We start from the raw sequence: 26,854 nt of genomic DNA, 5'->3' as shown, positions 1-26,854 counted from the left end.
GGAACTGAGTTTTGTCACTTGATAATGATTTGATCTTGAGACGGTTTCCTTGAGATATGAAAATGAGGTGAATGTTGGATTTAGCTTGCTTCGAACTGATTTTTGGTTTTGGACCATTGAAAAGGATTGTGGAATGGTTTGGTTGGGACCCGAAAAGGGTGGCAAAGTCCAAGTTTTATGGGAGGTGCTGCCGAAATTTCTATAAAAATCTTAGACTTTGTTTGAAAAGTTATTTAGAAAGGCTTGGATTTGAGAAATTGTATTATTTGATTTCTTAAGAAAATAGTTATATTTTCGAGTTTAATTTATTTAAGAAAAACTATATGTCTTGAGTTCGAATTATTTAGAAAGGAATTACTTTACCATTTTGAATCACGGAAGAAAAGAATTATATTCTAATATTAATTTTAAATATAAAAAGGGCTTATGCTTTTAGTTAGATTTAAGGATTTTGTTCAGAGGAGCTTGTATTGATTTTAAAGGAAATTGGATTTTTTATTGAACAATTGAGTGTGACATTTTGGAAGAAGTCAGAGAATTGGTTTTAAGAAGGAACCTGTAAGTGGTTTTGATTTAAATGGGTTGGCTCCATTTCAAGTGAATTGGTTTAAGATTTGGTTGGGATTTGTGACTTTATATGATTCGGTTTTATAATAAATTCTGTTTCTATTTACTTAAACCAAGGATCAATAATTTTAAGAAATTGAGATAAGTTGTCCTTCCCTAAAGTCTTGAGACTCTACTGAGAAATTTCTATTACCAAATTCTGTTTTTGGATGACTGATTTTTGAATCTTTCAGAAGAGATTTTTAATTTGGCCTAGTTGTTGAATCATTTGGAAATTTTAGAAGGATGTTGCGGAATTGTGGCTAGTTTTGAAAGAGAAAATTTCTTTTGAGAAAGATGGCTTATAAGCTAGAAGTGATTTGAGAAATATGGTTTTTAAAGTCAAGGCTGAAAAGAATTGATTTCGATTTCAAAGTAAAGTGATTTGAGAAAAAAGCGATTTACGGCTTGAATGATGATTATATGTTTGATGATGTTGGATGGTAGAAGTGCTATTATGTTATGAGCCGGAATGGCTGTTATGATAATGAATTATGGCTGTATATGATTATTGATTTGATAAAGTGATTGTTGCACTTCACCTATCTGAGATACGAGTTTTCCTGGGTGAAAGCAGTTGCTAGCCACCACGTGCTCCAAGTGGAGACTCGATACTCTGTTGACCTTATGTCGTAAGTGTGGCCGGACACTGTGAAAGTTCCGGATGATCTCGCCCCCGTGAATATACACCAGTGAGGGTGTTGGATGTGAATTATGATTATGATTGTGAATAGCTTGAGTTGGGGATGCACGACAGAGGGACAGTCCAATGGTTAGCTACCAAGACTTGTCGGGTTGGCTTTATAACCGACAAATGAGACTCATCAACCACTAGGATAGGCATTCATCATTTGCATCTATGTGACATTGTTTGGGTGTGCATATTGTACTTCGTTTTTCTATGTGATTAATTGTGTCTAATTGCTAATTTCTCTACTTGATGTAACTGCTTGTTTGTGCTTGAGCCTCCTACTTGTGTTTGCGACTGAAAATCTGTTGGATTATGGTAGATTGGCTGCGTTTGGATTGTTTGGGCTTAGGGCCGTGGTTGATTATGAGATAGGCCGATGGTTGGCTTTGGTATTGTGTTTCTGGTTTAGAAAAGTATGAAAAACTAATATGGTTCAGCATAGACAAACCTTTCGAAAGGCTTTTGAATTTTTAGAAAATGAACAGTTTTCTCTTTCAAAAAAGATTTCAAAATTTTTTTATATAGTCAGCCCTTGCTTTTGAAAAGATGCATAAGGTGGTTATTAATCACTGTAACGATTTTATCTCGCGTATCCTATTATAGTAATTCTGCAACCCTATAGTGAGAACCCTTTCGAGGATGATGTTCTCACTCCCCTACAGGTCTTTTCTTTTTCAGGTTGCGGACGACGAAGTTTGGAAGAGCTTGTTTCTTTTCTGTTAGACGATATTTCTGTATTGTTTAGTACTTATGATTTCCTGTGAGTATTGTAACTTATATTGTAAGTATGAATGTATGTTTTTGAAAAATTCGGTATGAGTTTTAAACAAGTTCATATTTTAGTATTAAATACTTTCAAAGTCGTCGTAACATCAGAACTATCAGAATCACGCAGCCGGAAGCGTAAGTTTTGATAGTTTAAGTGTTATAGATTTAATAGTTATAATTAAATTGTATATTTGGCCTATAAATAAGCGTTACACATGGTGCATACTATAACAACAAAAATATGTAATATTTATTTTTGAGTTATTATCCTGAAATAAACTTTTTGAAATATCATACTTCTTCAACAAAATCCCAAAATACTCCCTGATATTAACACCATGCACCAATTTGGCCTTTTGAAATTTTAATTACACTATTATAATCCCTAAAATTAATCTCCAGACACCGTAGTAGTCCTAAACTCCTTTCTGGCAATGACTTAGCAAACAATGTGAGGCAAAACACTCTAATGCCACATTGAACTTTGGTTGAATAATACCATTTGCTTTTAGCACCCAATAAAAACAAATGCAACATCGTTTTGATATATTCGAAAATTGTTTTAGATGCCAACATAAAACATCGCATCTTCTTTCATTGGGCGTCAAAAGCAAACAACGTCGTTTTACCAGTATTCAGCGTAGAATGTCAATTCATCATTCCGTTTGTCGAGTCACTATTGAAAAGCGCTTGAGGGACCGTTATAGTACATAGAGATCAATCTTAAAAACAATAATAGTGCAATTAAAATTTCAAAAACTAAATCGATACATGACATAAATACTCTAATTGATGGAAATAAAAAGGTTAAATCTTGTTTGGATTTGTAATTTAAAATCGGACAGGTATGATTTCTTTTTAGTAAGTTTGGCATTTCGTATAATTTTAGCAATTCTAAGGAAATATAGTTATAATTCATTCTAATTCTATTATTTTTTTATTATTGTTCACGGTATTCTTTAATCTGACAGATAAAAAACTAATTTATTATATATTTGAGTTCTATTTAAATTTTAAAAGATTGTCATTAATTAATAAATTACTACATATATAAAACGAGATTAAATAATATTTCAATATTATTTCTAATTATTACTATATTTTCCTTGATATACCTTTTATATATATTATAATAGTTATTATATATGTTTATTTTAAGACTTATAAATTTGCATGTTAAAATTTGCATAAAAATAATTATACAATAGCTAAGGATAAGAAGAGAACTAAAATAGTATTTATTTTGATGGATAAATTATTTACATAATTGTTCAGTTACGTATTTTTTTTGAATAACTATTTTTATAATGGTTTTACAAATAATAATGTTTTTAAATATAACAATACATAATAAGATATATGTATACATTTTTTGTATTAGCAATATATTAAAATCAAATTTATAAAGTAATATTATTAAAATAAGCGCAATATTTTAGTTAATTTAGGACATTTTAAGGGTATGGCTAAAACAAGCTCAACAATTATGTGCTTATTGAATGAGCCACATTTATATAGACCATTAGATCTTATTAGATAAAAATTAAAGGCTAATATAAAAGAAGAGCATTGATGGATTCTAATAAATATAGAATATCTGATAAACTCCATTTGTAGGGTTTATCTTGTATTGATTTTAGGAGATTTTAACACCTTTTACCCACATTTATTCAATGAATTAACATGATTTTGTGATTGTCTCCTTATTTGTGCTTAGATGTGAAAACATGCTTTTTAGACTTTTAACTTGATGATTTTAATCTCCCTTTGATTCTACTAGATGTCTTGATGTGTTTGTTAGTGATTTCAGATTGAAAAGGCTAGGAATGGATCAAAGGAGTGAAGAGGAAAGCATGCAAAGTGGAGAAATCATGAAAAGCCAAAGAGTTGAACTCGCCCATGGATGCGCGCGCGCAGCAGGTGCTTACGCGCACCTTGCGAAATGGCCCATGGATGCGTACGCGTGCTGTGCACGTACGCGTCGATGCTGATACTTGATTTTTAAGTGAATTCGCGCTCAGCGAACTCTCAGGAGTTGTGGGGCCCAATCCCAACCAACTTTGGCGCCAAAGATGCTATTTAAAGCCAAGGATTGAAGAGCAAAGGGACTTTTGATCATTTTTACACATTAGGATTAGTTAGAAGTAGTTTCTAGAGAGAGAAGCTCTCACTTCTCTCTAGAATTAGGATTAGGATTATGCTTAGTTCTTAGATCTATGTTTTAATTCATGCTTTCATCTTCTTCTACTTTTCAATTCTTTGTTGTTACATTCATCATTCTTCCATTCTTTTGTTGTAATTTCCTTTATGTTGTTCCTATGCTTTGTTGTAGATCTACTCTTGTTCCTTCTCTTTTCTTCCAATTCAATTTGAGTTAATTCATAATAATTGTGTTCCTTTTGATTGTTGTTGTTAATTCATTGCAATAATTGTTGTTAGATTTCATTTTTGTTGTAGATTTCATATGCTTTTCTTTTATGCCTTCCAGGTGTTTGATGAAATGCTTGGTTGGATTTTAGAATAGAATTTTATGCTCTTGGTTTGGAAAGGTAACTTAGGAACTCTTGAGTTAATAATGTCCAAGTAATTGATTATTGGGAGCCATTGACTCTAGTTCTCACTAATTGAATTAGTGGAGAGTTAGGACCTATGGACTAGGATTGATATAACTCATTTGACTTTCCTTTACTAGTTAGAGGATGACTTAATGGGATTAATCTTTGCCAATTCTCATATTGTGGTTAGTGATTAGGATAAAGATCCTTGACCACCAACCCTTGTCAAGGCCTTTTTAGCTATTAGTTTACTTCCTTGTCATTTATCTTTCATGCCTCTTATCGAAACCTCAAAAATAACTCATAACCAATAACAAGACACTTTATTATAATTCCTGGGAGAACGACCCGAGGTTCAATACTTCGGTTTATAAATTTAGGGGTTTGTACTAGTGACAAACAACTTTTTGTATGAAAGGATTATTGATTGGTTTAGAAACTATACTTGCAACGAGAATTCAATAGTGAAATTCTATACCATCAAAATCCAATCATCAAAATGGTGCCGTTGCCGGGGAGTTGCAATGGTGTGATGTTATTGGTTATTGTACATATGTGAATAGTGTGAATATCTTGCTTTTTGCTTTATTTGCTAGTTGTAGAATTTTGTTTCTCTTGTTTTCTATTAGCTTTTGATTTTTTTTCTCTTTTCATCATGACTTCTCACTTTGGCTATGAGTCTGATTACAACTATGTTATAGGAAGTGGAGATTACAATGAAGAGATGCATCAAGGATGGGATGACCAAAGGTGGGAGGAGCCATATGCATATGATCAATTTTCATGGCAACAACCTCCACCAATGCACTATGAAGAAGAGCCATTTTTTGATGCATATCAATCCAATAGCTACGGTGAATCTTCTTATGACTTTCAAGAACTACCACCATATGCCTATGAATCATATCCTCAACATGAACCTCAACCACACTCACAAGCCTCTTTTCACCAAACACCTTCACATGACCACAATCCATATCCACCATACCAACCACCTTTTGAGCCATATAAGCCCTACATGGAACCACCATTCCAAGATTACTACTCCAAAGAACCATCTCAATACACACCACCACATCCTTACCAAGAAGAACCACCTTCCTATTATGAACTCATTCTCTAAGACATTGAACCCTCCTATCCACCCCAATCCTCAAAGGATGAAGCCCTTAGCCTTATACTTCAAGGGCAAGGAGAAATGCAAAGGGAGACAATCGAATTTGTGGCTACATTGACTAAGGTAGTAAGCATTTTAGTCTCCCAATATTTGAGCACCTAAAGCACTCCCACGGTCACATGTAGAGAGTCAATTGAAAATCATAGCATGAAGGAGAGATTGGAAACTCCGGTGGAAAATGAGGAATGTTATTTTATTTTAGAGCAATTGGAGGAGCCTATGATCATTGAAGAAGAGGAAGAAGTGGTTGAAGACTTAGGAGATGCGGAACCTCCTTGGGAACCTAAAGTTGAAGAGAACCCCTCCAAAAAGAGTGAATTTGATGTTGAAGAGGAATGTGCACAATCTCCAAGGCATATTCTATATGAGGTCTTGGAAGGAGTGGAGCAAGAATTGAGTTTCCTTGGTGATGAAGACCATGCATCCAATCTTCTTGGTGGTTAATCCTTTGAGTTTGAAGAGCATTCTCCCAATGAGATAGAAAGCAATGTGGAGGTAGATTTCTCTCTTCCTCCCATATATGACTTGAGTGATGGAGAAGAGTTAGATGAAAATGATGAACAAAGGATTGAAGTTGAAGTATTTTGTGAAGAGGTGGAGGCAACCAAGGAAGAATATAAGGGAGTAGAGTTTGTAAGGATATTGGAGACACCTCTCCCCAAGTCACCACCATCCATTCTTTCATTCAAGTGGGTAAATTGCTTATATTTAAACTTTATCATTCCCCTTGAATATGGTTTGCTAGAGATGGATGGTCAACTTAGATATATTTGTGGCTTTAAGAGTAAAAGGGAGATGGTTAGTGGTTGGCATTGTAAGGGTTGGTATAGAGCTAGATTGCTTGGGTTTAGGAGGATGTTTGGTCGCTTAAATGAGAATTCTAAAGTCATGCCACCCGGATAGACTAATAATGATCAACTTCAAGATGGGTGTCAAAATAAAGTGTGGGATCCCGGATCACATAAGAAAAATCAATTTTGGGAGCCCCAAGCTTGTGAAGAACTCCATCAACACTAGGTGCAACAAATAAGGAATCTTGGGACACAATGGAGGACCAAGCATTGGTGGATGTTCAAAGATAGCTTCAAGCACAAGCCACCTTGAGAGGAGCTCCCAATAAGTCCAACTTGAGGACAATAAACAAAAGTGCTAGGTGGGAGACACCCCACCATGGTAAATTCTTTTCATTTTTTTCTCTTTTGTACATACTAATAGAATTAGTTTAATTTCATATTTTGTTGAGTTTGTTGAGTCTAATTGGTAGTTTAGTATGTTATATAAGGTTTTATGGTGTTTTGGTAGCTGTTTGGAGGTTTGGAATGCTTGGATTGGTGCAAAAAAATAGAAAAAATTTGAAAAATAGAGCACCATCCACGCGTATGCGCACTGCGCACGTACGCGTGCATCAAGCATTTTTGACCATCCACGCACGCGCGCCATGTTTGCGTACACGTGGATTGCAAAATTTCATTCCTCCATACATTGACCCGAGAGTTGTGCCTAAGCTGCGCTAGTACTGTGCCTTTTGCACAAACCAACTAGCGCGTACGCGCACATGACACGTACGCGCCACTCTCAAAATAAGCCATCAACGCGGATGCGCCATATACGCGTACGCGTCGTGCCCATTCCACTACCATCCGCGCGCGCGCGCCATGCGTGCGTACGCACGGATGTCCTTCCTTCACTACGTTTCTTTTCTTCTCCCCTTTCCATTTCTTTCCTCCTCCTTTCTTCTTCCCTTCTTCTACCCCTCATCCAACACTCCCAAACACCATTGATAACTATTTATTTTAGTTAACCAATTAGTTAGTTAGTTGCTTAGTTAGTTGATTAGTTAGTTTTCATTTCATTTTCTCTTTTTCATTATAAGTGTTGGATTGTTATTCTTGTTTACCATTAATTGCTGCTGAGTATTAAAAAGGGATGTTATCTTAACATCATCATGTTTATAATCTTTGTTGGATTCTATTCTTGAGGTTATATTTTGCTACTTGGTTTTGAGTTTCTCATGCTTACCTTTTAAGAATACTAAGTGATGAGAAATGCCTTCAAGCATGTTTAATCTTTTTAAATTGCATGATTTGGCCACCATGTGATTTGAACCCTACTCTTTGATTAGGCAATCTCTTAATATTGGATGTTGAGCATTTATCTTAATGCATTGTGTTTCATGATTATATGCATCCATATATTTTTAGCTTGAATGCTTTCATGCTTCTTCAATGCTTGTTTCACCTTACAAGTTCACTTAAAGCATCTTAAGCACACTAGGATAAGTGAGGTGTATACTTCTTTTGTGACATCACTTTTTATGTTAACATGCATTCTAAACCGCGCAATTTAGAATTCACACACATTCATGTCACACTAATTCACTCACTCAATTCTAGTGATTTACCTCATTCCAACAATATATGCTTCCCTGCTCTTATATCTTCTCATCTTATGGTGTTATATTTTTGTTTTTTCATGAATGATGCACCGCAAGCAAAAACAAAAGAAGAAGAAATAATACGCATCAGCCGATTGATCTACCAGCTGAAGGTAGCAATCCGGAGAGTCGCCGTACCCCCTTACTCATCTTTGAGTGCACCGACGACGGTGCAAATTTTTAAGTGTGGGGAGGTCGTCCGACTGATCGGCAATTTTGGGTGACAAGTTTCTAATTCCAACACTTTTACATTTCATTCTAGGTTTTTAGGATTTTTGTTGCGTTTTCTTAATTTTGCATATATATACATAATATGCTTAGTCAAAATAATGAAATTTTTCGAGATTTTCGAGAAAATTATCTATAGGGCACCTCAATTGATTTGAGTGAGAAACTTTTTCATAGAACTTGCTTGATATTGCGGATCATGTTTTTGAGCTAAGAACACAAGTAAGTGAGATTTGAGCCTAATGGTGTGGTTACATCTTATAACCACTTATTTTCCTTCTTGTGTGCAATTATTCTCTTTCTATGATTGTCATCTTTGATTTGTTTGATTCTTTATGTCCATTATTTTGTGTATTCATGCATTTATATGATTGAGACTATTGTTTCATTAGCTCACTTACCCAAATGGCCTTACCTTTTATCTTCCATTGTTAGCAAATTTGAGCCTACGATTAACCCACTTTATTCTTTAATTTAGCACATTACAAGCCCTAAAGTGAAAAATAAATAAATGTTCTTATTTGGATCTTTGATTAGCTTAGGCTAGAGTGTGTGTATCATTCAAGTGTGGGAATCTTGGGACATTGGGTGAATAAAAGGGTAGTTTTATATTGTTATTGAAAATATTGGGAATTGGGTGCATACTCATGTATGGATCAAATGTAAAACCTTATGCATTGATGTTCTTATATATAAAAAAATGAGAAAAACAAAAGAAAAAAAGAAAAGAAGAAGAAAAATAATAAGGAAAAGAAAGAAAAAAAGAAAAAAAAAGAAAGAAATAAAAAGGGGACAAAATGTCCCAAAGTAAAGTTCAATAAAAGTCAATGCATATGTGTTGTGATCAAGAAAAAAAATGCATGAGTATGTGAAAAAGTGAGAAGGATAGGTAGTTAGGTTAGCACTTAATTGTATAGGTTATTATATAGGTTAGGTGGAAAGTTTAAGCTTATCAAAGATTCAAAGTTCAAGCTCACTTGACCATATATGCATCCTACCTTGACCCTAACCCAATTACAACCTAAAGAAAAGACCTCATGATAGATGTGTGCATGCATGAAATATGTGTTGATTGTTAGAAGAAGAACAAATCTTGGAAAGCATGATTAGGGGATAATTGAGTGAATCGACCCTAAACACTTGAGCGAATAGAGTGCAAACACATCCGGTGAGGGTTCGATTGCTCGATTACATGTTTCCACCTATGATCATCTCCTTTCATGCAAGTTTGTAAAAATATTTAATAACTCAATTTAATTGTGGATTAGACTTGCTAGTCCTTAGCCCTTGTGCATATATGCTTCTTGGAAATTGATTTATTTTGACCAAACAATTGCATTCATTTAGATAGTTGCATTTAGATAGGTTACATATAGTTTAGTTCCATTGAATAAATGTCATGCCCTTTACTTCATTCTTAGTTTAAGCATGAGGACATGCTTGGTTTAAGTGTGGGGAGGTTGATCCCATTTGTAGGGTTTATCTTGTATTGATTTTAGGAGATTTTAACACATTTTACCCCCATTTATTCAATGAATTAGCATGATTTTGTGATTGTCTCCTTATTTGTGCTTAGATGTGAAAACATGCTTTTTAGGCCTTTAACTTGATGATTTTAATCTCCCTTTGATTCCACTAGATGCCTTGATGTATTTGTTAGTGATTTCAGATTGAAAAGGCTAGAAATGGATCAAAGGAGTGAAGAGGAAAGCATGCAAAGTGGAGAAATCATGAAAAGCCAAAGAGTTGAACTCGCCCATAGACGCGTGCGCGCACCAGGCGCTTACGCGCACCTTGCGAAATGGCCCATGGACGCGTACGCGTGCTGTGCGCATACGCGTCGATGCTGATACTTGATTTTTAAGTGAATTCACGTCCAGCGAATTCTCAGGAGTTGTGGGGCCCAATCCCAACCAACTTTGGCGCCAAAGATGCTATTTAAAGCCAAGGATTGAAGAGCAAAGGGACTTTTAATCATTTTTACACATTAGGATTAGTTAGAAGTAGTTTCTAGAGAGAGAAGCTCTCACTTCTCACTAGAATTAGGATTAGGATTATGCTTAGTTCTTAGATCTAGGTTTTAATTCATGCTTTCATCTTCTACTTCTCAATTCTTTGTTGTTACATTCATTATTCTTCCATTCTTTTGTTGTAATTTCCTTTATATCGTTCTTATGCTTTGTTGTAGATCTACTCTTGTTTCTTCTCTTTTCTTTCAATTCAATTTGAGGTAATTCATAATAATTGTGTTCCTTTTGATTGTTGTTGTTAATTCATTGCAATAATTGTTGTTAGATTTCATTCTTGTTTTAGATTTCATATGCTTTCCTTTTATGCCTTCCAAGTATTTGATGAAATGCTTGGTTGGATTTTAGAATAGAATTTTATGCTCTTGGCTTGGAAAGGTAACTTAGGAACTCTTGAGTTACATGTCCAAGTAATTGATGATTGGGAGCCATCGACTCTAGTTCTCACTAATTGAATTAGTGGAGAGTTAGGACATATGGACTAAGATTGATATAACTCATTTGACTTTCCTTTACTAGTTAGAGGATGACTTAATGGGATTAATCCTTACCAATTCTCATATTGTGGTTAGTGATTAGGATAGAGATCCTTGACCACCAACCCTTGCCAAGACCTTTTTAGCTATTAGTTTACTTCCTTGTTATTTATCTTTCATGCCTCTTATCAAAACCCCAAAAATAACTCATAACCAATAACAAGACACTTTATTGTAATTCCTAGGGAGAACGACCCGAGGTTCAATACTTCGGTTTATAAATTTAGGGGTTTGTACTAGTGACAAACAACTTTTTGTATGAAAGGATTATTGATTGGTTTAAAAACTATACTTGCAACGAGAATTCAATAGTGAAATTCTATACCATCAAAAATCCAATCATCAATATCCTAGTACATAAATAAATGCTTTAAATGGCAATACTTTAATACACAATACTTTAAACGGCAACAAAATTTTTTATTCTTAAATAATTAAATATAAAATATATAAATACAAAATATATGAGTACTTTTTATTTATTAAGATTAATTATTATGAAAAAAATTTTATAATATTAAAAAATTATATTAAAATGATATTTTAAATTGATATACAGTAACAGATTCAATATGTTTTCTGATTTCAATGTTATTATATGATTATAATTATTTAATATATAAAAAAGTTACTAGATAGTATATATATATTAGGGGTGGTAATGCGGGCTGCCCCGTCCTGCCCCACCTAGGCCCGCATCATAAGTGGGATGGGTTGACCCGTCCCGCCAACTAAAGTGGGTACAAAATACTAACCATTTGACTTTGTTTTTTTTTTTAAAAATAAAATTAATTAAAATTAACAAAAAAATAATAATTAAATAATTAAATACAAATAAAAAATAGTCAAATTAAATATCATTTTAATATAATTTTTTAATATTATAAATTTTTTTTTGCATAATAATTAATTTTAATGAATAAAAAGATTTATATTTTTTGTATTTATTTAATTTATACTTTTTAGAACAAAAAGTTTCTACCTTTATATAGTAAAATATGTGTTAATCTTCTTAATATATATATTAGGGGTGGCAAAACGGGTCGAGTCCGTCGGGCCGACCTGCCGAACTCGCTAAAAAAGGTGGGTCGGATTAGGATTTGAAACCTGTCAAATTAAAAAAATTCGCTACACATGCAAAATTTTTATGCAAATTTTTTTATAATATTAAAAAATTATATTAAAATGATATTTTGAATAGTTATACTATAACAGATTTAATATGTTTTCGGATCTCAATGTTATTATATGATTATAATTATTTCATATATAAAAAGATTACTATATAGTATATATTAGGAGTGGCAATGCGAGGCGGCCGGCCTTGCCAACTAAAGTGGGTACAAAATGCTAGCTGTTTGAATTTGTTTTTTTTTTTAAATAAAATTAATTAAAATTAATAAAAAATAATAATTAAACAATTAAATACAAATAAAAAATAGTCAAATTATAATATAATTTTTTACTATCTTTTTTTAAATTTTTAACTTCAATAAAATTGTTCAAAATAATATTTATCAATAGAATCATCTTTATTTTAAAAAATAAATCACATAATTTGAACATATATATAAAATTATAAAATAAAATAAATAAAGTCACATAATTGAAACATATATGGGGGAGAGAGAGAAAGGGGGCGCGAGAAAAGGGGGAGAGAATGGAGACCGTCATATCGCTGCACCACTGCACTGCACCGCACCACTGCACCACCACCAACTTCTTCTTCGCCGCCCTGCCACCCTACCGTCCTGCCGCACCGCACCACCACCACCCTGTGAATTGGATTTTTAGTGAAATTTTAGAATTTTTTGTGAAATTTGTTGTGGAATATTGTTGTTGATGAAATTTGAATTTGGAACATTGTTGTTGCTGAATTTTCTGATGATGATGATGATGACCATGATGATAATGGTGGTGGTGGACTGGTGGGTTCTTGTTCATCTTGGGCTTCTAGTTGATTTTGGTTGATTTTAGGAAAAGTTTTGATGAAGATGATGATGACCATGATGATACTAGTGGTGGTGGTGGTGGTTCTGGTTGGGCGTAGACTTCTGTTCTGGTGGTGGTGGTGGTGGTGGTTGATTTTGGGGTGAAGGAAGAAGGGTATTTTTGTCCGAATGACGATTTTATAACAAACTGAAATTTTGGGGGACCATTTTGTAGCAAAAAAAAAAAAAGTTGGGGACGAAATTGATTTTCAACCTCTACGTTGGGGACCTATTATGTATTAAAATATTATTATTTAATGTATTTATTTATGTACTAAGATATTTTATATTTATTAGAGTCTATCAATATTCTTCTTTTATATTAGTCTTTAATTTTTATCTAATAAAATCTAATAACTATATAAATGTGGCTCATTTAATAAATACATAATTGTTGAGCTCATTTTAAATATACCCAAATTTTAATACGTGTAGGTGCATCTTATGTCCTTATTCGCACATTACTCTCTTCAGGACAAAATTCTCACATTTTTTTTTTTCGTTTTTGAATATTTCAAATAGAAAGAGAAGAAAGCGACACGTGGCCCTAGTTTCCCTGTAGGTGGAAAGAAAAAACTGTTATATATGGTGTGCCTCCTTGACTCAGCCACCAACCATGGCACCCTAACCATTCAATCCTCTCACCAACAACTTCATCATTCTCCACCCATTTCCATTTTCTCTCACTCTCTAACATACACTACTGCAAACACAGTATTACACTTCACTCACAGTCACTGTGCGTGTACCGCTACTCCCACTTGCATAAATCACACAGTAGCAACCCCAACAGTACATGATCCACGCCACACCATGGCTTCCGCCTGCGTCAACAACATGGGACTCGTCCCGCCGCCCGAGAACTTCTCCTATGGCAGCTGGCTCAGTCCCCGTCTCTCATTCAGCAAAGAGGAACCTTCTGGATCCAAGTCATCAGACCCGATCCACGACCCGGATCCAGAACCCGACTTTGAGTTCCGCGGTCTCGACGGACCCCCCGCTGCGATGCTCTCCGCCGACCAGCTCTTCTCCGATGGGAAGCTCGTACCCCTCAACCTACCATCCCTAAACAGCACCACCACTACCAACCACAAAAACAACCCCTCCTCATCGCCGGAAACAACCAACCTTCGCCGGAGACTCGATTCCTCCTCCTACTCCGCGGCCGGCGACTCACTCACCGGCGCGGACCCTTACCTCTTCTCTCCTAAAGCCCCGAGATGCTCTAGCCGCTGGAGGGAGCTCCTCGGCCTCAAGAAGCTCTACCAAAGCACAACCGTTTCATCTAAAGCGACGACGTCGTCGTCTTCGTCGTCTTCGTCATCTAAATCATTGAAACTCTTCCTCCACCGTGGCGCCGCCTCGAAACCGACGTCGTTTTCCTCCGAAAACGCGCCGTTGCTGACGAAGGACCATTCAGATTGTGAATCCCTCTCAATCTCTTCCTCACGCCTCTCTCTATCATCCTCTTCCTCGGGCCACGAGCACGAAGAGCTTCCACGACTCTCATTAGACTCCGAAAAACCAAACCCTAACACAAACCCGAACCCGATCTCGCTCCACCGCAACCCAAACCACCCACGGATCCGGCTCGTAAAGCCCCGGGCGAACTCATTCGACGCGAAACCGGGATCTTCGGACCCGCACACGACGAACCGGGTGGGGCGGAGCCCGATCCGAAGATCAGAATCGGGTCCCGGAGCTTGCAGTAGGGGCGTGTCGGTGGACAGCCCGCGGATGAACTCTTCTGGCAAGATCGTGTTCCAGAGCTTGGAACGGAGCTCAAGCAGCCCAAGCAGCTTCAACAATGGCGGCCCAAGGTTCAAGCAGAGGGGAATGGAGCGGTCCTACTCCTCCAACGTTAGGGTCACTCCAGTTCTCAACGTTCCGGTCTGTTCTCTCCGTGGCAGTTCGAAATCCGGTTCGGTTTTCGGGTTCGGGCAGCTTTTCGGTTCACCACAGAAGAAGGAAGGTGGTTCAGTTGGCAATAATAATGTTGGAGGAGGGAGTAAGGGTAGGAACCGTTGCGATCGAAATTGAGTCAAATGACACAAGAAAAAAAAGTAAATGAAAAGAGAGGGTAACAGTTGCTTAGGGTTTAATTTTTATTTTTGATCCTTTTTTCTGGTCCTTTTTTTGTTACTTCTACTAATTAATCTGTGTTGTTTTTTTGGTTCTTCTAATGTTTGGAATGGAGATATTGCAGGGTATTGGTGATTGATTCGGAGAGGGGGAAGGGACTAGTTGCTTTTTTTTTGGTTGTTTTTAATTAACAGGAGCCTTAGATTCATGTAAATAATGGTCAATTTTAGATGATGCTGATAATTATGATGATGTTTTTCCTGTTTATGTTTCTAACTTTGTTGAGATTTTTCCAGTGCAATTCTATGGCTGCTGCTTGTAATTTTTTCTGACCAGGAACACATGGAATGGAATCTACAAATTCTCTTTCGCTCTTTCTTTTTACTAAATGTGAATTTTTATTTATTTTCTTTTTAAAAAATTCAAGATCTGTAGACTGTAGTAGTACACAGTAGTAGCATCATGTTGTGCTTATCTAGTCTGTCCGCATCTAAGTTTTTTTTTTTACAGTTTTTAATTGATCTTTTTCCTTTTAAACATTTTTCTTCCTTTAGTTGTTTTTAGTGTGTGAAGTTTTGGGAAATGATGCTAAGATTCAAACAAAGGCGCCAGCTCTGCTGAATTATTTTATTGCACGTCAGTCTGATCCCAAACCTTCATGTCTACTACTATTTTATTTTTTTTACAGTGTTTGCATTCAAACTCGATTATTTACGTATGCTAAATGACAAATATTATATATATATATATTGGGATTTTATTTTAGTGGTAGAATTTACTCACTGGGCTGAGTGGTCGGTGGTCCACACATGAGCTGAGTGTGTGACCTTGATGGAAGATTCAATTGAGGTGGGTCAAGTTTCTTTACTTTTAATCAAAATGTGTACTTTGATTGGGGACATGGTATAAGTTCCCAGAAGGGATTACCATCCTTCAATGAATAATTTAACATGATCTCACCATTAAGTTTACTTTTTGTGTGTGTCCCAAGATCTTGGTGGATGGATGGGAGAACATCCACAAATTTGGTCATCTTTGTTCTCACATGTTTGTTTTTCATTTTTATCTATTTGATAAAATTGTTTCACTTCAATCTCCCATTGAAGTGAAAAGATCTAACACCCAAGAGACATGATTATCCTGGTATGGGTCCATCTCTAATTAGATATGGTAGGTCCATTTGCTGTGTGCTGCAAAGCAATATATATGCTATCCAAGTGCATTATTGAAGGATATAATGTTCAAAAGTTCATTGCCTTTGGACCCCTTCTCTTCTTTATCTTATTCTCCCCTTTGTGATGGAAATGGTTTCTTGTTCCGTGGTACTATGGGGCTAGACATGGTATCACTTGATTAACATTGAATTAGACCTTATCTAGTTAGTTGCCTTTATTGATTCACCATTCATGAATAAGCTTCCACATATCGATTCCTACCCGTTTGGAAGATTTTGAACGCTTCCTTTCCCTCTCCTACAGGACTTGGACAATAGACATCAACCTAACAATTCTCAACAAAAGAAGCCATATAAAAGAAAACAAAAATACAAGGAAAGGAAAATCGTAATCACTCTTCAATGCTTCTCAATGGCATTTTGAACAGAAATATGCTAAAAGCCTAAAACCACGTGGCTAACATGTTGCCACACTTTTGAGCCTACCCACCGTAAGCCAGATCACATGTGGATGGTTCTGCGGGTTTTAATTATTTAATAGAGTAATTTCATATTCGGCTCTATGTATAATGAATGATGACAGTATTAGTAATAAATTTTAATCATTACTCTACTTTTAAATCTACACAACGCAATCTATACAAATCGGATTATACAATGAATCTTGTCTCGTTAATGACACCCTTATAAGAATACTTTCGAGTAACTTGTTAATATAATAGATAAATTCTTTAGTTATAAATGAATTCTTAACTCTTTTTTTCATACTTAATTCCTTAGCATGTTATACGTATTATTGTTCTTCCACTAGTTATGCTTTACTCACCGAAATAAAAAGCAAAATGTGAATTATCAATTATGTGCATACTAATCGACTAATCGTTTGTAAAAGGTCTTTTCTTTTTTATTTTATTTTATTAAAACACTAACGTGGATGGGATCATAGCTTATCATCGCGAATATTAATTTTTTAATTGGGTAAAAATATTTAAATGGTCCAAACACGAGTTCGTTTTGCACAAAAATCTCATTTGTCATTGTCCAGCAGAGGGTGCCGTGGTATTTGTCTAGCGGAGTCCCGTCCCATCTTTCACTTGCGCATGCTTTGGGGTTTGGGCTTAGGGTTGGCGCTATGCGGTGGCTATGGAAACTAATCCCCACTATTGATTTGACATCTTTGCATCCATGGCATAGGTACATAGCATGAGAACCTATGAATCATTTTGTTGGGTTGTATAGCTTTGCATAGCTAGTAGATTTTGCAACTTTCAAGCCTATAATTGTAGCTCATAAGCCGTAAGATACCCAACCTACCTTCGGCTGCTCATAGATAGCATATGCAGTGCTAATGCCACATTGCATTGCAGTAATGGATTTGTTATCTTATAGTTCCCAACTCAATTTTTTTTTTCTGGGGTTTAATCAAGCTCAGATTTTGATGCACTATATGATATGATACGGGTGTGGTGTTTGACCAGTCATAAGTGGTGGTACTCCTATTATACCACCCATCACATTTGTTCCCATTTGAGTTTGGGCTTTGTGACAACGTGAAAATGGATGCACCTGCCGTCACATCTTTTGATAATATATAGTTATTTTGCTTCTGCGTATGTTGGTGTCTCTCAATACGGCAGCATCACAAGCGGGGCAGTTGTGTCCTTTCACCATTGGAGGAAAATGCTGTGGCCTTTGTAATGTGGCCTGTGGGGTCACTTCACTACCCGAAATGAAACCCGGTATCCAAAATAAACCCTGGATTCTTGCCAAGTTTGCTCATTAAATCCCCGTTCTTAATTGCCCCATGGAAGCCCTGGTCAGGATGGTGTGATGTGATTTATAATAGTTTGGTTCTTTTGGTTAGTGAGCTCAACTTTGTCATTACTTTCTCTTCACTTTATATAGGATTGAGGATACGTGCAATCATGTCCATCTTGCGAGGTAAATCAGCTGAAAAGCAGCCCCAGGGGAAATTAATGGAAGAGAACAACAATGTCTAACCCAGCAACAGAGGCCCCTCCCAACTGATTAAATATTCAATAAGGGAGCGTATAGTTTCTTTGTTACGTAACGGGGGCGCGTATTTAAAGCGTGATCTTGGTGATCCGATTCTGTGTCACATAGCATATATAATACAACTTGGGTTTTGTTTGCAATTAAATAATTAAAGAGCCTGCCTGCAAAAGGCTGAAGAGAGTTTTGGGGCATCAAAGAAAGAACGTGCTAATGCACAGTCCGGGGCCTCTGCATAGATTCCCCTTCCTCCAATACCTTCGACCCTATCATATGCATCACTGCCCCCCTAAACCTTTCTCTCTCTTGTATACGGAGTGTGTGGGTCATTTTACAAAAAAAGGCATGAGAAAGCGTGGGTGCTCTTGCTAAAATGCTAACGGCTAAGAAAAACGGGTGGGGTTGGTTGGTATCTAAGATGATGAAGACAGACAAATAGTTAATAATATCTTCATGGCAAAGCTATATATTAGTTAACATGCAAGTGATTAAATTAATCAAATTAGTACTATTATTAATTAGTCATTTTCACTTTCCACAAACTTTTCTTTTGACATAGAATTTGGGAAAAGATATAGCTTGACTTGGGAATATATCCCTATCCTTCATTTTGATCTGCATTCCAGTGTCTTTCTTTACCAGATTCAAGACCAAGTGCATGGATGATGTTTTATTAATAGAATAATGCTTATTTCCTATATGAAGTACGTACTACAGTGTGGGGGCATGTGAACTACAGAGGTCACATCACAGTATCTATATGAGCTGGACTGTGAAGTATAATTTGTTGTTGTTATGTATGCTAGAGTATGCAATAAACAGTGATGGGTTTGGGTCCCTTTGGAATTTTGTACACCATGGACAACTTCTTTTTACGGTTTTACCGCAGATGAATCAGAAGGGTTATTTTTATTTCAGTTTATGCAACAAAGCGACAATAGTAAACCAAGCATAACTGAGGCCAATTGTTCCAAGTAATAAAGATTTGGTAATGCATCCGAAAATTTGCATGCCTCATCAAAATTGTTCGAATCTCCTGCTTCTATATATATGGCTATATGCATTGCACCCTTTTTTTTTTTTATCTTTTTGGTGGGGGGAGGGGAGGGGGGTTCGGATATATGCATTGCTTATGAGCCTATATATCCCCATCTATGGTGGACCCTAGAGTTTAATGGAACTGGGTTGAACATTGTTTCAGTAGTTCAGGAAAATTAAATGGGCCAATTTGTTACCAACCAACAGGGCATGCTACTTTAGATGGGGCACCTGCAAATAAGCCCCACCGTGTTATGGTTTCCTGTTTTCTTCATTTTATTTCGTTTTGTAGCTGTAGGGAATGAGATGACTGGTTCATGTATTAAAAGGGATACATATGAATATACAATGACTTGGATTATAAATACCATAAAAGGTGATTAAATTTACAGATCCTTAAATGCAACAAAACTATCTGCAAGCAAATTGAATTGAGTGCAATTACTATACATTTGCAGTATAAAAAATTTTATATGGTCATCCAATTATATACTTGAGTTTGAGATTTTTAAGTGAGAGTGACTGAATCAAAGATTAACCTTCCAGCAAAGAGAGCTAGATCTCAAGGAAGCCTAGTTTAAAGTTATCGCAATTCAATTTAACACAGATTTCATTAGTAAATGAATTATAACTCTTTCTTTATTTTAGAATTTAGATTGTGCCAGATTTAACTAACAGGGAGTTAGGGTCATACCGTGTTGCTCTAGGCATGAAGGGAGTTACGATCCCGAAACAAGCCATCCTCATCCATATAATGGATCAATGACCGCTTCAACTCCCTTTAGAAGTCTTGATCATACTAAAAAAATTAAATATGAAAATCAAAAGTAACTCCTTGATCGTACTGGAAATTAAGCAATAACACTGATGATTAAAAGCAACCTGAATACACACTTGTAATAAATGCCAATTAGGAATCTTTAACTGGCAACCATGCAAATACATGCCTAAGAATAATACAACTCAAGGGGTTAAGGGTGCATCACAAAAGTACACGTATGGAGATTGGAAACAATTGAAGTTGATCCAGATGTTGACGTTTCACTCAGAACCTTCAGGGGTTGTCTTCTCTGCAAAATCACAAATGAAACATCTTGGTAAACTACTAAGAATACGGGTCAAAAAAGGGATGAAGGTATACATATTATTGTAATCAATGCATATTAGGAATCCAATGCTAGTCTTTTGTTTGAAGGAGCAAAATGTGGCACAAGCCACCCATAACTGCAACAAATTAGTCTTATAACAAGTACTTAGACAATACTATCCAACTCTACATGTTTCAAAATATCTTATGAAATGTTTGCTTTCCTAGCACCTACAAAGGCATAGTCTACACTTTGGTGAATTATCAGTGATCTGAATCAGATAGCCACATGCCTGGCTTTTCTGGTCAGTTTGTCTAGTAGCCTACCCACACCAGTTCAAGGTACCTTTCCTTTTACAGAGACAGTACCTCAAGTCCTTTGGTCCTCGTTAGCATGACATTGTAGACACTAACTAATAGGGATGTCAAAATCTTTGGTGGATCTAGCAGGTAATTTAAGCATACAATGCAATCTGACTACTTTCCATATCAAGCCAGAGCAGCCACGAGGCTTCTGGGCTATCTGATATGATTACTATTATCATGGTGAGCTGATTGATCTGCGCTATGTCAGCTATACTGATTGATGACAGTGTTTTTACTCATGGCAAGTACATGTGGGGTTCAAGAGTTTTCTTTCAATAATAAAGCTCAATGATAGAGTAATGGGAAAAAGTTGTCAAGGAAGTTTCTCAGTTTCTCTTACCAAAAGGAAGAAGGAAGCAAAAGTAATCCTGAAGTCGTACATGGTAATGCACTTCAGCTAATTTACATGACGTGACAGAAGCATTATTATCCCGAATATAGCAGAAAATACAGGCTTTCTATACGTACTTATGTGAAGGGAGTCTTTAGTATTTCATTTATAGAGGGAAAATACATAGTCTTGGGTTCTAATTATCTTTGATGGCTACCAAGCTAGTAAGCATAGACATTCTATTCTCAGAAAACTTGCATTCTATAGAGAAATCCAGTCAAGATGATATATGTGAATAATAATCAGATTCAAACTAAGAACAATGATAATGCAATGCACAAGAACTAGATGAAAAGATGGTATAATATTAGCACTAAGAACAATGATAATGCAATGCACAAGAAATAGATGAAAAGCTGATATATTATTAGCACAAATTCTGAATCATTTGAGTAGAGCTACCATGCCCGCAGTTTAAAAGGAGGACAAAATTATAATAGGTCATCTCAAAGAGTCATCTCATTTTCCATGTTTTTAGCTTTCTAACTACTACAAGTATGTAATACAATGACTTGTAATATAATATGGAAACTTCTCAAAATAAAAACTGAAAACGAGGATATATGTTTTTTGTACCTAATATTTTCGATAAGTTTCAAAATTGCCCATAACGTTTAACTTATTTCAATTTTGTCTCTAGCATTTCTAATATGTTTCAGTTATCCCATTGGGGGTTAGCGCAACGCTATATTGACGTGTTAGTGACACGTCAACTTATGATTGTCACGTCATATGATGTCAATGTCCAAGGATAGAATTGAAATATATTTGAAATATTAGAGATAAAATTGAAATAAGCACGTCAATTTATGATTGTCATGTCATATGATGTCAATGTCCAAGGATAAAATTGAAATATATTTGAAATATTAGAGATAAAATTGAAATAAATTAAATGTTACCAATTTGAAACTTTTTGAAAATGTTAAGAGACAAAAATTATACTTTTATCCAAAAAATAAAAAACCAAAACTAGCACTAGTTAATATTAAGAAATGACTATAGAATTGGGCCTCTGGAGACAAGTATATACCATGAGTGGTGCCAATTGACATTATGCGGTCTATGTTATCAATCCGCCCTTGTATGGATTTTAGAAGTAAATTCAGTGATGAAACTCTCTTCCTAACACTAGAAATCTTAGCAGCATGTTGCATTATGAACGGTAAAGGTGCATCTTCAAGTAATTGATCAAGTTCTGTCAAAAGAAAGATGGATTTCGAGTCAGCAAATTGTAGACAGAGATTTAAGAAATGACATTATGGCATGACAGCAAATGGAACCAAAACCGGTATAATACAGAAGCTAGTTTAGCATGCCAACCAAGTGCATATTGCCAAGGAACAAGTTTTTATCATCATGCAGACAAGGAATATGTAAATCTTACTAGAAAATTTAAGTAATATATTATTTTCTTATGCTGTGGAAATATCTAAATCTGATTTCTGGTGCCCTAATCTTCTGGCTTAGTTAATTTTAGTACTGTAGTAGTCCTGCAGAGCATTGACACTTCATGGTAAAGCATTCACTTAGATCAAATGAAATGTATTCTGGTGTTTTAACTCTATAATAGCAATGATAAGGTTAGCAAAGCTATATAAAGCCAGGACTAAAACTAACTTAAACTATCTTCTATTTGCTAAGAGACTTAATTTAACCGATACAAAAATCCATCTTCTGATACTTGTCAGAAGAACAAAAGCATAAAGTACATTAGTATTATAAATACAAGGAAAGATCTAACCATATAAATTAAAACCTTGATAGGTGCTCCATGCCTAGTATAAATTCAGAAAAGGAATAATTTAAAAGTTAAGTTAAAGGAAAACTGCGTAAAGGTAGTTATTCTATTCAAAAGCTTTATATAACCGCAATTGCGTTATTTTTTTGCTTGAAATTTAAAAGACCAAATTATAACAAAAGGGTAATTTTGAGAATATATATTATGACCAAGTGGCATTTTTTTCCCTCGGTAGGAATATATATTGTGTTCAAGTGGTAGTTCTTTTGCCCCAGACACTTTGTTAGTGATAAATATAAAGATAAAGAACATTAATACTATGATGACAAGGACAGATCCAACCATAGAAATCATACTTTTGTTGACCCTTGGGAATCTGAATACACTACTGACTTGTTTGGTTTACATTCCTGCAAATGGACAAAGGGGAAAATTACCTTCCTGAGGCAGGCAACATTGCATGAATATTTGTTTTACTTTCATAAGAAGGCCTTTGGTAAGGTGCAGACCAAAAAACCAGACAAGGGCAGAAGATGATTCATCTTCATATGTTACACACAATATTCTTTATTCCCAGTGTGTATGTAAGATAACAATCATGTCCTAATCTCTCATGCCATTTCTGAGTTTCTAAAATAAAGATTAAAAAAAAAATACCGCACCACAAAAAGCCCTCCCCAAGCAGTGAAAGTGCCTAGTTGCCTCACTGTTGTCTTAGGTTTGAGTGATTCCGAGGCAGTCAACATGGCTGAGACATGCACAGTAGTAGTGGACTGACTGTTTCTCTTACAAGTTACAACCTCATAGCTAAACCTCAGAACTGCTTCTATAACTAGAGAAGTGGATATTCCTTTATTATGTCCCAGAATCATGCTACTTTTGGTTCAATAGTAGCTTGAAAGAAGAACACTGTTTAGACAGTTAAGAGACAATGTTACTACTTCATTGACAAATTCAGATTTTCACCCATGACAACTCCTTACTGTAACAAAGAAAACAAATGACAATACTTTTGAACCCAACAACCTGTCAATGTACATACACAAAATTGCATCTGAGACACAGGTCACAGAAAACATATTATTTGATTTATCGTTTAAGGCCACACTTGATATTTCTCCCAGATTTACCAAAATCAAATTTGCAATTACACTAATTATCCAAGTGACTGCAAAGTGCAAACTACCAACAGAAGATTAGTATTGATTTTGCATAATTGATAATTTATTATAAAATTTAAACACTAATTACACGACCGTATCAAAATTTAAGTAAGAAAAATATAATTATAACCAAAGCAATATAAATTATAAACGGATTCAATTTCTTAATTCTTATGTCAGGTCGCTAATAATTTTCAATCAATGACTAACACTTGCTATTCTTCAAAATTCGAATCACACTAAGCTTAAAAGATAACGTAACAAACTAAATTAACCAGTTGTAAATTGTAACAACCTCGAGTGAGACGATCGATGGCGGAGGAGAGCTGGTCCTGGCTGCCAAGAGTTTCTCGTGCTCTGAAATCGAAGTCCTTGATGACGGACGAGAGCATCGATGACAATCCCTTCGCCAAAACCTCGGAGCTTCTCTCGAGTGGATCATCGTCGTCACCGCCGCCGGTGGTGCGGGGCTCTGGTTGATCATGAACCGCGGCGATGCTTCTCTCGCTTTCCTCAGCCAAATTGCGGTGATTGCTGCCGGAGCTAGATTCCATTTCTTGTTCGATGGAGTGATTTGGCGTTCACAACAGAAGATTCATCGGAGTCGCCGGAGCTTCAGGAGTTTCGGCGACGGTGGATTATATCGGAATGTGCAATGGCGGCAGAAGTGGCCGAAGTGATGGTTTCGCGACGAAAGTATCAGTGGTAAAATGGTGTGCAAGGAGTAGTCGTCAATAGTGTTAATATTCTTAACTTACTCTCAAGTTAGAAAGCCACTTGTCACATTAATAGAAATGATCCACGCATCCATGTAATTGTTTTAACCAAGTTAACCATTTTTTTTTTCACGCGTCCGTCGTCTTTTAACGTAAAGCAGTTTTTTCAACGTAAAATTTCTCTTTCTTAAAGTAAAGTTTGTGTTCATTTTTCTTCCTCACCATAGAATTTTTCTTTTTCAATGTAAAGCTTCTTTTCATTTTTTCTTTATTCTGATTTTTTTATTTTTTTTTTCATTTTTTTTTATCTACATTGTATTTATGTTCTTCGTTTTCTCTCTTCAATCTACATTGTATTTACGTTATTCGTTTTCTTCTTCATTTTTAAATTTCAAATTTTTTCTTCGTTTTCAGATTTCAATAGTGTATCAAAATAATAAATGCTTCAAGTTTAAATAAATTGAATCAGCGCGATTTGGATTATTCTTCTAAATTGTATCAAGTGGACTAGGTTTGGATTACTCAATTTTGAATTGAATGGAATGTAATCGCTAAATCCAATTGTTTATGAACACAATTTTCTGTTCATTTGATATTGTATATTAGTTTCGTTATGATAATATTTTCAGTTCATTCCAGACGCAAGTGTTTCTGAATTTGAAATTATAATGGACAATTTTCGGTTCATTTAGTTTTATACAGTGGTTTCGCTTTGATAATATTTTTGGTTCATTCTGAATCGAATACAATAGAATGCAATTGAATAAAGTGATAAGGAATAGAATGCAGGAGTTTCTGAATTTACAGAATGCACATGTTTCAGTTTATTGGTTATTATAGAATGCACATGTTATAACCAGTGACGGATCCATAAAATTTTAGTAGTGGGGGCAAAAATAATAATCTTTTAGGTCTAGCATTTATTATTAGGTTAGTATTTAAAAGAAAAGATCACCTAGGTTTAGGATCTTCTTCCTTTCGCACTTTTTCAGAACCATATTTTTTCTGTAAGTTATGAGCAACTAAACCTCCAGGTTAAGGTTAGGAGCTCTGTTTATTTCTATAGATTAATATTATTATTTTTCTATTTTATATGTTTGATTCAATTCTAAGGTGTTCTTTTCGTTCTTAATCTTATGAATTTGGCGAAACAGGAGTATGACCCTTTTCTACATGAGTTATTGTGATGCTCGGGAGAGTTATCTCGCTTGAACTATAGCTTGAAAATACTCCTCCTATATGGCTAATCACACAACCTGATGGGATAAGCAACATGTATTCAGCCGGAATTGGGGGTTGATTAGGGCCTTTGTGGTATAAACTAGTTTTCTGAACTTCACCCTCCGATCTGAATTGAATGACAACAGGAGTGGCGTTTGATGAAGATTAGAGGAGATTAAATCGCCAAGGCATTAGGGTTTAATCATTTACAGTTTGTCATAGAATGAATCATTCATTGTTAAAATATTTAGTAAGAAATTTTAATCTGAAAAAATAAACATCTCCGAAATCTTAACTGATTTCTCATCATTGTCTTTCACTAAACCTTTACTTGCTAGTTTATTTGTTTTATGCGTTACAACAACAACTCTCTTTACTGTTTGCCTGACTAAGTCAAACAAGATAACTTGCTCAATCTGACAATCCTCGTAAGATCGACTCTCACTCACCTGAGGTATTACTTAGATGACCTGATGCACTTTTCGGTTAAGTTGTGCGAGTTCTAAATTTTGCACACCAAATTTTTGGCGCTGTTACTGGGGATTGTTTGCGATTGACAACTACCGATTGTTTTGTTGCTTAGATTAGGTATTTTTCTTAGTTTTGTTCATTCACTTTTTCTTTTAATTTTTTATTTTTTCTTTTGTTTTTTCTTTTAAATTTTTTCTTTTTATCTTATTTATCTTTCCCTTATTTTCAAATTTTGTTTTAGTCATTTTATTTTCATTTCATTCCAGATTTTAAATTTGGTATCCCTTTAGTGTATTTCCTTTCTTTTTTCTGAATTTCAAAATTTTTTTAACCCTTTTCTTTTTAATTTTCGAAAATTTTCAACTTGAATTGTGCACA

General features: G+C 35.3%; 2 protein-coding genes and 1 non-coding gene across 5 annotated transcripts; 2 read left to right on the top strand and 1 right to left on the bottom strand.

The window, feature by feature from the left end:
• Positions 1 to 13,607: 13,607 nt before the first annotated feature.
• On the top strand, positions 13,608 to 16,066 carry LOC107458568 (uncharacterized serine-rich protein C215.13). The gene has a single exon (XM_016076786.3). The coding sequence runs from the start codon at positions 13,827 to 13,829 to the stop codon at positions 15,051 to 15,053; it is 1,227 nt and encodes a 408-aa protein (XP_015932272.2). The 5' UTR covers positions 13,608 to 13,826; the 3' UTR covers positions 15,054 to 16,066.
• LOC127741016 (small nucleolar RNA Z122) lies at positions 15,670 to 15,748 on the top strand. Its single transcript, XR_008001871.1, has one exon. It is a non-coding gene; the product is annotated as a small nucleolar RNA Z122 (small nucleolar RNA).
• Positions 16,067 to 19,807: 3,741 nt separating the features above from the next.
• Positions 19,808 to 24,835, bottom strand: LOC107458580 (uncharacterized). 3 transcript variants are annotated; one of them, XR_008001236.1, is made up of 4 exons: positions 24,364 to 24,835; positions 22,198 to 22,362; positions 20,203 to 20,390; positions 19,808 to 20,119 (listed from the first exon to the last, which is right to left on the bottom strand). XR_008001236.1 is itself a non-coding variant. In XM_016076803.3 (3 exons), exons 1-3 carry the CDS (start codon positions 24,620 to 24,622, stop codon positions 20,362 to 20,364), a joined length of 453 nt encoding a protein of 150 aa, XP_015932289.1. In that variant the 5' UTR covers positions 24,623 to 24,835; the 3' UTR covers positions 20,136 to 20,361. The 3 variants fall into 3 exon arrangements, 1 of the variants encoding a protein (XP_015932289.1); XR_008001237.1 differs by having other exon boundaries at positions 20,215 to 20,390; XM_016076803.3 differs by lacking the exon at positions 19,808 to 20,119 and having other exon boundaries at positions 20,136 to 20,390.
• Between the last annotated feature and the right edge of the window lie 2,019 nt (positions 24,836 to 26,854).

This window comes from Arachis duranensis, chromosome 7, assembly GCF_000817695.3.
Source record: "Arachis duranensis cultivar V14167 chromosome 7, aradu.V14167.gnm2.J7QH, whole genome shotgun sequence".
Lineage (NCBI taxonomy): Eukaryota > Viridiplantae > Streptophyta > Magnoliopsida > Fabales > Fabaceae > Arachis > Arachis duranensis.
The sequence above is the reverse complement of the archived record's forward strand: the minus strand, read 5'-3'. Positions and strand labels throughout refer to the sequence as shown.

What these genes read in the sequence shown, in the direction of transcription:
- LOC107458568 (XM_016076786.3), top strand. Translation starts at nt 13,827, where the DNA reads ATGGCTTCCGCCTGCGTCAACAACATGGGACTCGTCCCGCCGCCCGAG.
- LOC107458580 (XM_016076803.3), bottom strand. Translation starts at nt 24,622, where the DNA reads ATGGAATCTAGCTCCGGCAGCAATCACCGCAATTTGGCTGAGGAAAGC. An exon ending in CATCGATCGTCTCACTCGAG is followed by an intron (nt 22,363 to 24,363) that starts GTTGTTACAATT and finishes TTCTTTTGACAG; the next exon opens with AACTTGATCAATTACTTGAA. An exon ending in GTCAATTGGCACCACTCATG is followed by an intron (nt 20,391 to 22,197) that starts GTATATACTTGT and finishes GTGATTTTGCAG; the next exon opens with AGAAGACAACCCCTGAAGGT.